Source organism: Manis pentadactyla, chromosome 9 (genome assembly GCF_030020395.1).
Source record: "Manis pentadactyla isolate mManPen7 chromosome 9, mManPen7.hap1, whole genome shotgun sequence".
Classification (NCBI taxonomy): Eukaryota; Metazoa; Chordata; class Mammalia; order Pholidota; family Manidae; genus Manis; species Manis pentadactyla.
The window spans coordinates 75,745,803-75,756,402 of NC_080027.1; the positions used below are offsets into that span (position 1 = coordinate 75,745,803).

The following is a 10,600-nucleotide window of genomic DNA, read 5'->3' on the forward strand; positions in this document are numbered from 1 at the left end:
CCCCTTTCCAGTCCAACAGCGATACCTTTTCCTGGGTAGGAAAGTCCCTCCATCTCCTACTTAGGCTGCTTGCTATTCTAACAGCACCCCTCTGTGCTGCAGTGAGCCCCCAGTTATAAATTACTTACCTGCTGGCCATCATTTTAATGGAAATGGATTTTAAAAAGCAGCAAAGGAATATATTTTCATTTGGAGTTAAAGCATCCATTTTTTATTTGAGTTTGAGTCTGGTCTAGAAGCGATGGCAGAAGAATGGCTCCGAGGCTAATATAGCTAATGATTATGATGGAGATCCCAGGAGCAGCCAATATTTTACTTGCTGCCACCTCTATCCCGGCCTCAAGGCCTGCAGTACTTTTTTCTCACAGCCACTTCCATTAACACCCACCACACATGATGGAACCATTATGATAATATCTGCTCTCAGCAGCCTCGACTGGTCTTGACACAGTATCACCCTAAGAGCTAAGCCACGTCACACTAAGTCCTATTTATAATAACCCTTGGCAGGAGCCACCAAAATAAAACCTGGCACTTATGGGCCACCTTTCCATCTGAGGAAATCAGAAAGCTTTACAAGTTTAATTAAGCTTCAACATCTATGTGACTGATGGGATGCAGGGCCAGGGGAAACAGAGGAAGAGCAGCATTGCTAACTGCACACTGGGAAGGCCCTGGGCAGTGAGGGACAAGGAATCAACAAAGCCACCGAGAGTCACCTCCTTCAGTGGGAAACATTTGCTGGGTGAATTTCTTCAGGGTGGGCTGGACCATCACAGGCAAGTGATGAAGAGGCCATGGAGATCCTCTGATCGGCCTCTTCTTAACCTAGGGAGGAAGCCTGAGATTTCTTTTTTCTTTTATCAAAAGAGGGTTAAACTAATCCAACACACTCAAGTGACTCCTGAAAAGCGTGGTAATCTGCCCATGGGCACATGGCTGCTGAGCTCACAATAATATTTCCTCTACTCACCTGAATAACTTTTCCCCTAAGCCCTGACCTGCAACCCCCACCCCACCTTCAAGACTCAGCTTAACATCCTTGTTAAAGCCTTCCTAGACTTCCCTGGTAGCATTTGTTGCTTCCGCCTCTGTGCTCTCACAAATTTTATATCTCCATAATTGTTAGAGCAATCGGTATTTATTGAGCATTTACTAAGTGCTTAATGTGCATTTTACCTACACAATAATATTATGAGGCAGGTACAGTTATCATCTCCATTTTTCAGATAAGTTAACAGGCCCAGAGAGGTTAAGTGACTTTCCCAAGATGGCATAGCTATAGCTAGTAAGTGCAAGACTCAGTCTGGCTGCAGAGCACATGCTCCAAAAGACCAACACACTGCCTCCTGGCAGCACAGTTGGGAAAGAGGAGATATATTTGTACATTTTGCCCCTCACTGGTTTGTAAGCTGCTATGTGAGAGGTATATCACTTAGGAATCTTTCAGCTGCAAACCACAAAAACCTATCAGAGTAGGTTAAACCACAAGAGAAGCCCAGAGGAAGAGCAGCTAGAGTTGATTAATTCAAGGGGTTGGTGACATCACCAAGGACCCAAGTTTCTTCCATCTTTCTGCTCTGCCATGCTCATCGTGACCCCTTAGGCCCTCTTGCAGTTATGTGATGACTACCCCAATTCTAAGCCTCAAATCTGGACCTGAACTGCAGACAAAGGGGATTATACCTTTTCTATGTTTTTTTTCTAGTAGTACAGACATCTTTTCTAGAAACTTCCCTGTGGACTTCCCCTTAAGTCTCACTGGCCAGAATGTGTCACATGCCTATGCCTAAACCAAACACTGGCAAGGGGACTGAAGGCACCATGACTGGATTAGCCCAACCAGGATTCAGCCTCCTGTCCCCACCAGGCACAGTGAGCAGGATGGGGACCAGGAGGACAGGAAGGTGGGGGGTGAAAAGAAGACAAACACCACTCCCAGAAGCAGGAGATAAGTATGAGAGAAACCAGAAGCCATCACTTACTGCTCCATTCTTTGGCCTCTAGCATGTGAACAATAAATGTCAGTTGAACTAAATTAGAGTAGAGAAAGAAACTCATATTCCCAAATAGCCAGTCCAGAATATTTACCGTCATATCCTGTAACTAAAGCTGACAATATGTGCCTGAGACATGTGTCAGCAGTTGCTCTAAAATTAACTAATTCACCAATGCTCCAACCTTTAGATTCTAGTTTCTAACACCAGTGGCTACAGGAACTTTTCAAAAGCAGGTCAAAAAGAGAGCTGCATGGAATAAAGAGGATCACAAAATTGTTAGTTTCAGCATAAATTGTGTTTGTGTCAACCCTGACTTTCTTTCCAGAAACACAGTTGTGTGCATAAAAGTGAGACTCATTCAGGCAGACTGCTTATTTGCAAAGACTATTACATTTCCTGACTTCCTTCTAGCTATCCAGTAGAATTTATCTGGAACAAGGTGTATATATACCTGCCCCTAACAGCCAGATATGTGAAGATGAGATCAGCAAAGCAATTCTTAGGAGATCCAAATTATGGTCAAACAGGGATTCCAAAAAAAGGCAAAGGCTCTCCAAGAGGAAAAATAATATACTTGGGGGAAGAAAGAGCAGGGAAGAAGGGGGTCACAAATTGAAACTGTGGCCCAGAGAGGTTGGAAAGCTGCTCAAGGTCACACAGCTAGTAATGGCTAAAGCAGGAGTCATACCCGGTTTCAAGGACTATTGTACTCCTCTCTCTGACATGGTCTTTCCCTATCTTCCTTTTTGTAGAACCATCTAGAAGGGTATATTTGGGGGCCTCTATGTTTGAGAGAAGTTATAACTCAGAAGACCTAGGAAGGACTTGGATTCAAGGAGGCAGAGTAGTAAGAGGAAGCTGTCCGTTCAAGGCTGGCAGGAGGGTCTGAGCTTTCAACAAGAGTTGTACTGGGAACCTTGGGAGGGTCCAGCTGGCCCAGCAAGATAGGGAAGGAAAAGAGCAAGTTGGTCAGGGAAGATGCCCATCTGGGGCATAAACAAGGTGTAGTGGGCAAGAACGCCACCTTACTAGGTTTCTGAAGGCCCAACTGACACTTGATGGAGGATAATAACAGGAGAAGGAGGAGACCCCCACATGGGCAATGGAACAGAGAAACAGGAAAGAAAGGGAATAACAAAAACTATAAAAATAGTGAATGTTCAGTCTTTTAAGCCTTGTGAATAAAAGGGCTAATTTAACTTCACAGTAAGCTGTCAGGTTTATTACTATTAATTACTATTAATCATCATATATTAAGTAAGTGTTATAATTAGTATTAGCAATACCAATAATACTATTATTACTGTATTTTACAGATGAGTACATGGAGGCCCAGAAAGACCAAGTCACTTTCTCATAGTAACTCACCTGGTAAATTTTAAACCCGGACAATCTGGTTGGAGCGTTCATTCCCTTAACCATTTCACTTAGTAGCAACCCCAGAGAATATTTCAAAACAAAATTTGATCTGAGTTGAGTCTACTTTGATTTAACACAATAATTTTAATGCCTGCTATTTTCCCAGTAGTTTATAATTAGTAAAGAGCTTGTCCTCCATCATTCTGGAATCTCAGCCCTACCATTTACTTGCTGTGTCACTTTAGGCCAGTCACTACTTAAGATTCAGTTTTCCCATCTGTGAAGTGGAAACAATAATATTTGTTGGGAACATTAAAGGAGAAAAGGCGTGTGCAGGGCTTAGCCTTATGCCAAGCCCACAAGAAGCACTCAGTAAGTATTTGCTGCCAATGTGGTGGTAATTATATTAATCTAGTGAGACATAACAACCTGTGAGGAAGGTAGGATTTATCCTCATTTCTCAGATGTGGAAACCAAAACTCATAGAAGGGAAATAAGTAACTAACCAGAAAGGCAATGGCCAGCAAGTGAAAATGCCAGACCTGGAAAATGCCTGGTTTCTGCTCTATGCCTCTTGTCCTGCTCCAGCCCTCCACTCCACCCCATCTCTTCCCCAGCCGGCACTGTTATATGAACATCTACGATCATTATAAGGTTATAAGATCATTCTTCAAATAGAAAATTTGAAGCAATTGGAAGTCAAGGCTCAGAAAGAGGCTCTGAGAAATATTAAGACAGTTTTCAAGGTGAGAATAGGTTACTAAGTCTGGACAGATGAGCAGCACCTTCTCTCAACCCCAGCAACTGCCAGAGGGGCAGAAGGGCCTGAGGTCACACATTGTGATGGACACGCTAGGCTGAGGAGCCACAGTGGCTTAGCCTTGGATGAGGGAGTAACAGAAGGTGGGAGTGTATTCACTTTACAGATCAACAGAGTTGTGTTTCTAAACACTGTTGAAAATAATCAGCTACCAGGTTAAAACAGCATTCCTCTTTGGCTTTGGCTTTCGGTTTTGTTTTCTCTCTTTGATTTCCTGTAATTCTGCATTTCAATGCACTTGTTCAGTTTTCTGTTAGTACATCCTGTTCTGGTACCTGGTGCATTCAGTTCTTCAGGCTACAGGCAAAGGGCTATTATAAAGTCAGTCCATCTTCCAAGGTGTGAGATCTTAGCAAACTTCTTTAAGACTCACTTTCTTTGTCAGTACCAGTAATATGATTGGGAGATTCTGGAAATTGGGGTATCTGGGTTTGAGGTCAGCCAACTCAGACTGGAAATCATGTGCTTCTCCCTACTACATTATGTGAAACCTTCACCAGTATTTTCTTCTTTTAAAATGAATGAAAATTCTCCTTTTTGTATCTTTTAGCAGTAAGGTGTTTTTAAAAAAACTCTTTGATACATGCTACTTGCAGAGCTTCATTTCAGTAACATTCCAATGATTTATTCAGTAAATCATTATTGAACACCCACTCTATGCCAGGCACTGTGATAGGCAGCCATAACAACAGAGAAGATGGACTCATAGAGTTTATAGTGATCTATCCCTTGTAATTATGCATAGCTTTGTTAACAGCTAAAAAGACAGACACCTACTTTGGATTTCCCCCCAGCTTCTAGGACATGGCATAGGCCATGGTAGCTACGAAATAGTCTCAGAATTTAGCTTGACTAATGAATCATCCTGTTAAAAATGTATTCACTTTTTTATAACTAGGTGATATTCTACTTATGCCCACGAGGTGGAGATCTTGCTTATAGTTTACCCAAGCTCAAGGTGCTGCATTCCAAAAAAAGAGAAAAATCTCAGAAATTAAAACAAAAGACAAAAAACTAAATTCAGTTTATTGAGCACCTATTTAGTGTAATAGACTATGTTGGATGGTAAGAGAAATAAAAGGTTGATAAGACACAGTCTCTGTCCTCTCAGGAAAGATAGAGGGTAAGGAGCTTGCACAGAGCAGGAAGGTAGTACCTTTTAATCAATTAATATGTTTTGATATATATGTGTGGGAGCCATAGTAATCTCACCAGATAAGATCTATAAAAAGGGATGATATAGCTGTGCTGTACAGAACAGATTCAACATAGACTCCACACTCCAGCCAACATGGAAACACTTGAAGGCATACAGGGTGAAAGCTGCAAGGACCCAGATTGGTCTTTTGATGCCTCTGGGTGTCTGCCTTATAATTCTAGAACATTCATTCTTTGGAGAATAAAATATAGTCAGTGCTAGCTGATGAGCTAATAGAGTTAAAAACCTTCACATGGTTTCCTTTTTTTTATCACCCCAATGGGAGGATAAAAAGAAAGAAACACACGTAAGAAAACAGATTTCAAATTCCTGCTTTCAGGAGGTGGGTTCCACCTCCACCTCCACCTGCCTCTTACCTGGGAATCTGGGTTTGGAACTAGGCTGCACTCTGGTGCAGAGAGAGGAGGAAGGCTGACTTTTATCCAAGAGCCTTCCTGGAGGGCTGAACCCAAAGGTGGCTGGAAAAGAATATGGTGGTGGTGTTTTGTTCTGTTTGGGGATTTTTGTCGTTCGTTGTTCGTCGTTCCTGCACCCCACCCCACCCCACCCCACAACCATTTCTTTTTCCCTTAAACCATTCAAATAAAATGCAATACAGGGATTTTTTTTTCACTTGTTGAATTGAAAATCACATTTGGGGGATAAAGTGACTGGTTAAATGAGGATGAGTAAAAAAAATAAGAATGCAGGCAACTAGAGAAAAATAAGGAACTTTCTTGATGAAGAAAATCAAGTGGTGTGCTGCCAGGAGACCAGAGTTGGAATCTCAAGTTTCTCCACTTGCTAACACTGGGATCTTGAGCAAATCCATGCTTTTTCCTTGACTCAGTTTCTTTCTGGGTAAATAGTATATCTTTAGAGGAATCATTTCTGACACCATCTTCCTCCCCGGCTCGAGGTCGTATCCTGGGTTGTGCTTTTACAGCAACCTAGAAATTGGTTGAACGTTTCCCTAGAAATAAGTTCCATGAACACGGGAAAGATATGTGGATTTTATTGCTCCCAGACTGACGCTTTGTTGAACTGATGAACCAACAAATGGAAGCTAACCTAGGTGTTCTACTTGCACAGCGAGGTTTAATACCCTGTGAGTCCCTTGGGAAAGTAGGAGCGAGCAACCTCAAAGCGCACCAGCTCACAGACACCGGTGGTGATGAGCGAGCTCGGAAACGGGGTGTCGGTTCAAAGTTGTTTGCCACATATGGTTCCACCAACCCCGCTGGTGTCACATCCTCTGTGGCTCGGAAAGATTCCCAGGGATTTATATAAGGCAGGGTGAATCACACCGTCGGAAATAGAGAAGGCAAAGGCTCACGCCCCAATCCTCGCCCGGCGGCGCCCAGAGCACCCTAGGGGTTAAGTCTGAACTTTCCAGGAGGCCAGGCGCTGCCCAGACGCAGGGACTTGGCGACCACTCCAACCCTTGAGAGGGACACGGGCGCGACCGACCCACCCAGAGCCACTCCAGCCCTGTGCCGCCCCCTACCACGCCCCCGCGCTGACGCCACCCGCCGGGCTTCCTCTGGGCCCCGAAATCCCCAGCCGAGTGTGGGGCCGCCTCTCCCGCTAGGAAGGAGCCATCGCCGCTTTAAGGGAAAGAGGAGGGGAAGGGGGCGGAGGAGTGGGGGGCGGGGAGCGGCGGTTGAGGAGGGGGAGGAGGATCCCCCTCGCTCCCACGTGGTCCGGGCGCTTGTGAATTGCGCCCGCCCGAGGGTCTCACAGCGAAATACAAAAGCAGCTGGGAAGAGGCGGCGAAGCTAGTTCCCAGCGCCGGGCAGAGCCCCGCAGCGCCCCGCAGGCGCGATGGGGCTGAGGCGCCCGGAGCTCCCTAGCCGACAAGCTGCCCGGCCCGCCTCGCCGCCGGGACGCCGGCGCCCGGGCTCGGCTTGAAGCAGCGGCGGCACCGGCACGGCCGGGGAAGCATGGGCAGGAGGATGCGGGACGCCGCCGCCACCGCGGGACTCTGGCTGCTGGCGCTGGGCTCGCTGCTGGCGCTGTGGGGCGGGCTCTTGCCGCCGCGGACAGAGCTGCCCGCCTCCCGGCCGCCCGAAGACCTACTCCCGCGGCTCCCGGCTGGGAGCGGCGGTTTGGAGCCCGCTCCTCGCTTCCCTCTCCCCCCACCCCTGGCGCGGGATGCCCCCGGCGGCTCCCTGAAAACTTTCCGGGCGCTGCTCACCTTGGCTGCCGGCGCAGACGGTCCGCCTCGGCAGTCCCCGGGCGAGCGCAGACGACACGTGCCAGCCGGAGTGCCCCGGCCGGAGGAGCGTGCCGCGGTGCGCGGGGGTATCTTCTGGAGCCGCGGCCTAGAGGAGCAGGTGCCCCGGGGTTTTTCGGAGGCCCAGGCGGCAGCGTGGCTGGAGGTGGCTCGCGGAGCCCGGGTGGTGGCCCTGGAGCATGGGAGCTGCGGGCGCAGTTCCAACCGGCTGGCCCGCTTCGCCGACGGCACACGCGCCTGCGTTCGCTACGGCATCAACCCGGAGCAGATACAGGGCGAGGCCCTGTCCTACTACCTGGCGCGCCTACTGGGCCTCCAGCGCCACGTGCCGCCTTTGGCACTGGCCCGGGTGGAGACTCGGAGCGCGCAGTGGGCGCAGGTGCAGGAGGAGCTTCGTGTCGCGCACTGGGCCGAGGGCAGCGTGGTAAGCCTGACGCGTTGGCTGCCCAACCTTACGGACGTGGTGGTGCCCGCGCCCTGGCGCTCGGAAGACGGCCATCTGCGGCCCCTCCGTGCCGCCGGGGGCGAGCTAGCCAACCGCAGCCAGGCGGAGCTGGTGGACCTGGTGCAGTGGACTGACTTGATCCTCTTTGACTACCTGACAGCCAACTTCGACCGGCTTGTTAGCAACCTCTTCAGCCTGCAGTGGGACCCGCGCGTCATGCAGCGCGCCACTAGCAACCTGCACCGCGGCCCTGGCGGGGCGCTGGTCTTTCTGGACAACGAAGCGGGCTTGGTGCACGGCTACAGGGTGGCGGGCATGTGGGACAAGTATAACGAACCGCTGCTGCAGTCAGTGTGCGTGTTCCGCGAGCGGACAGCACGGCGCGTCTTGGAGCTTCACCGGGACCGGGACGCAGCAGCCCGGCTGCTGCACCTCTACCATCACCACGAGCCTCGCTTCCCGGAGCTGGCCGCGCTCTCCGACCCCCACGCTCAGCTGCTGCAGCGCCGCCTCGATTTCCTCGCCAAGCACATTTTGCACTGTAAGGCCAAGTACGGCCGCCGCCCGGGAACTTAACTTCACCCGGAAGAAAAGAAGCGGAGACCCCTGGCTGGAGGATGGGGGAAGGGCCGTCGCCCGTGCAACTGCCTGGGACCAGCCGGGCAACGCCCAGCCAGTGGCCCCAGCGCGAAGGCGGCTAAAAACTTCAGCGTACCCCACCTGCCCCTTTTTCTCTCTCCCATGCTATTTGGTTTCAAAGTTCTGGGAAAATGAACTCATTGAGGCGAGCAGTGTAACATTCCCTCCACCCAGCCTATAAAAGGATTTTGCACTGTGCCTGCACGGAGTTTGGATCTGAAGACACAGGCCGCCGGAGTTTGGCCCCCCGGTGGCCGTCTCTGTGGGAGATGCATCCCATTCCTTGGCGCTCTCATTCCCTTTCCGAAAAAGGAAAACTTCTGTTAAGGCCGCGAAGCTGATTCTTCAATTTCCTACCAAAAGCAGTGCTGGTGGCCGGGGAGAGGGCTGTGACATTGGCTGGTGGAGCCCCCTTCCTGTGATCTCCCTTTGTTCCAGCTCGGTGATGGTGAGATCACTGTTAGGAGCGGGGAACGGCTCTGGTAGGACAAAGACAGCAGGACCTCTGGAACTGGGGGAATTCTTCAGACCCTAACCTGACAATTTATCTGACTTGTCCCTTATCGCTGGTCATTTCGTCCTGAAGCCTTTACAAATGCAGAGCCAGCTGTGTGAACTGAGTCAAATAATGAATTTCTACCCCAACCAACCGACCAAAATTTTGACAATGATGTTTTCACCAGAGGAAAAAAAAAATCCGTTTCATGCACTTTACTTTGTTTTTATTTTAATTTTTTTATTAAGAAAAACTTTTTTGACAATTTGCCTTCTGTGTATATATGTGCATAAAATTGGTGTAAATATACTAAAACTTATATTTCAATAAAAGGGAGTTTAAAATTTAGGATTTAATTCTTGTGGTTTTAATTTGCCTTCTCAGTGTATATATGTGCATTAAGTGTGGTGTAAATATATACTAAACAAGCTTATATGTCAATAAAAGGGAGTTTTAAATTCAGAATTTAATTCTTGTGGCTTTAAAGGTTTGTGGTACCTGATGCCCTACCTGCTTTTAGAATAAGCTTTAGGGTTTCCTCCTTGTGGGTGTGCTTTTAAAACAAAGGGTGCACAAATATCCCAGTTGTGACTGTGGAATTTACAGATTTGAACAAAGGCAGAACAGATACCCTGTCCTGCTCATTCAGCTGAACCCTAGTGCTAGAAATTAAAAAGTTCAGCATAGAATGTGTGGGAGAAAGAGGAAGGAAGTATTCTATTTCCTGGCAACTACAACTTTGATATAAAAGGATTTCACTGTAATACATTCCTATATTAGTCATTTGGCAAATATAGAACCAGATGTGCAGACTGAAAAATGACAAGACCCCCCTTTTTAAACTTAAAAGCAGTTGGTCACATGTTGCATATTATTTTGAGCATTGTAATTACCATGCATCATAATGTGTACTGTAATAAGCTGAGCACATACTGCAAACAGGTAGAGAAAGTCATAAATTAATTCTCTTTAATCTCCTGGCATAAATTCCATTGCATCCAGGAGATCATAATGTCCAACATCTGGACTCATCCAATCTGCTTAAGACATTGTACTGTTTTGTTTTTCCAGGTACTAATTGCATGGTCCATTCAGATCAGCCATTGTAAGACCAAGAAAATGTACAGTACTTTTTATGTGATATTTGCACCCTTATTTATTGGGGTCCTCAAACTCAGAAAATATTCTTGGATGGTCTTAAACTCATTTTTGACTGAAGAGAGGAGGAGGGTTGGTTTATTTTACAACACTCTGGTGTTATTATTATGGCATTTTATTTTATATCTGGGTCCAAATGATCTTGCCTATTCTTTTTCTTTAATGACTTTTAACTCAAAGCAAATTTTGGTTACTTTAATGTTTATTTGACTAGCATTTGTAAACCTAGGGTTTTATAGACTCACAAAG

The 10,600-nt window shown here is 47.4% G+C and overlaps 2 protein-coding genes across 2 annotated transcripts in view; one reads left to right on the forward strand and one right to left on the reverse strand.

The window, feature by feature from the left end:
- The window catches only part of PAMR1 (peptidase domain containing associated with muscle regeneration 1), a 158,051-nt gene extending 150,336 nt beyond the window's left edge, over nucleotides 1-7,715 (reverse strand). Inside the window, exon 1 of the mRNA XM_057507555.1 lies at nucleotides 7,575-7,715. The gene's annotated coding sequence lies outside the window, so the exon portion shown is untranslated. The remainder of the gene's footprint in view (nucleotides 1-7,574) is intronic.
- FJX1 (four-jointed box kinase 1) lies at nucleotides 6,466-9,411 on the forward strand. The gene has a single exon (XM_036891872.2). The coding sequence runs from the start codon at nucleotides 7,321-7,323 to the stop codon at nucleotides 8,632-8,634; it is 1,314 nt and encodes a 437-aa protein (XP_036747767.2). The 5' UTR covers nucleotides 6,466-7,320; the 3' UTR covers nucleotides 8,635-9,411.
- The last annotated feature ends 1,189 nt before the right edge of the window (nucleotides 9,412-10,600 follow it).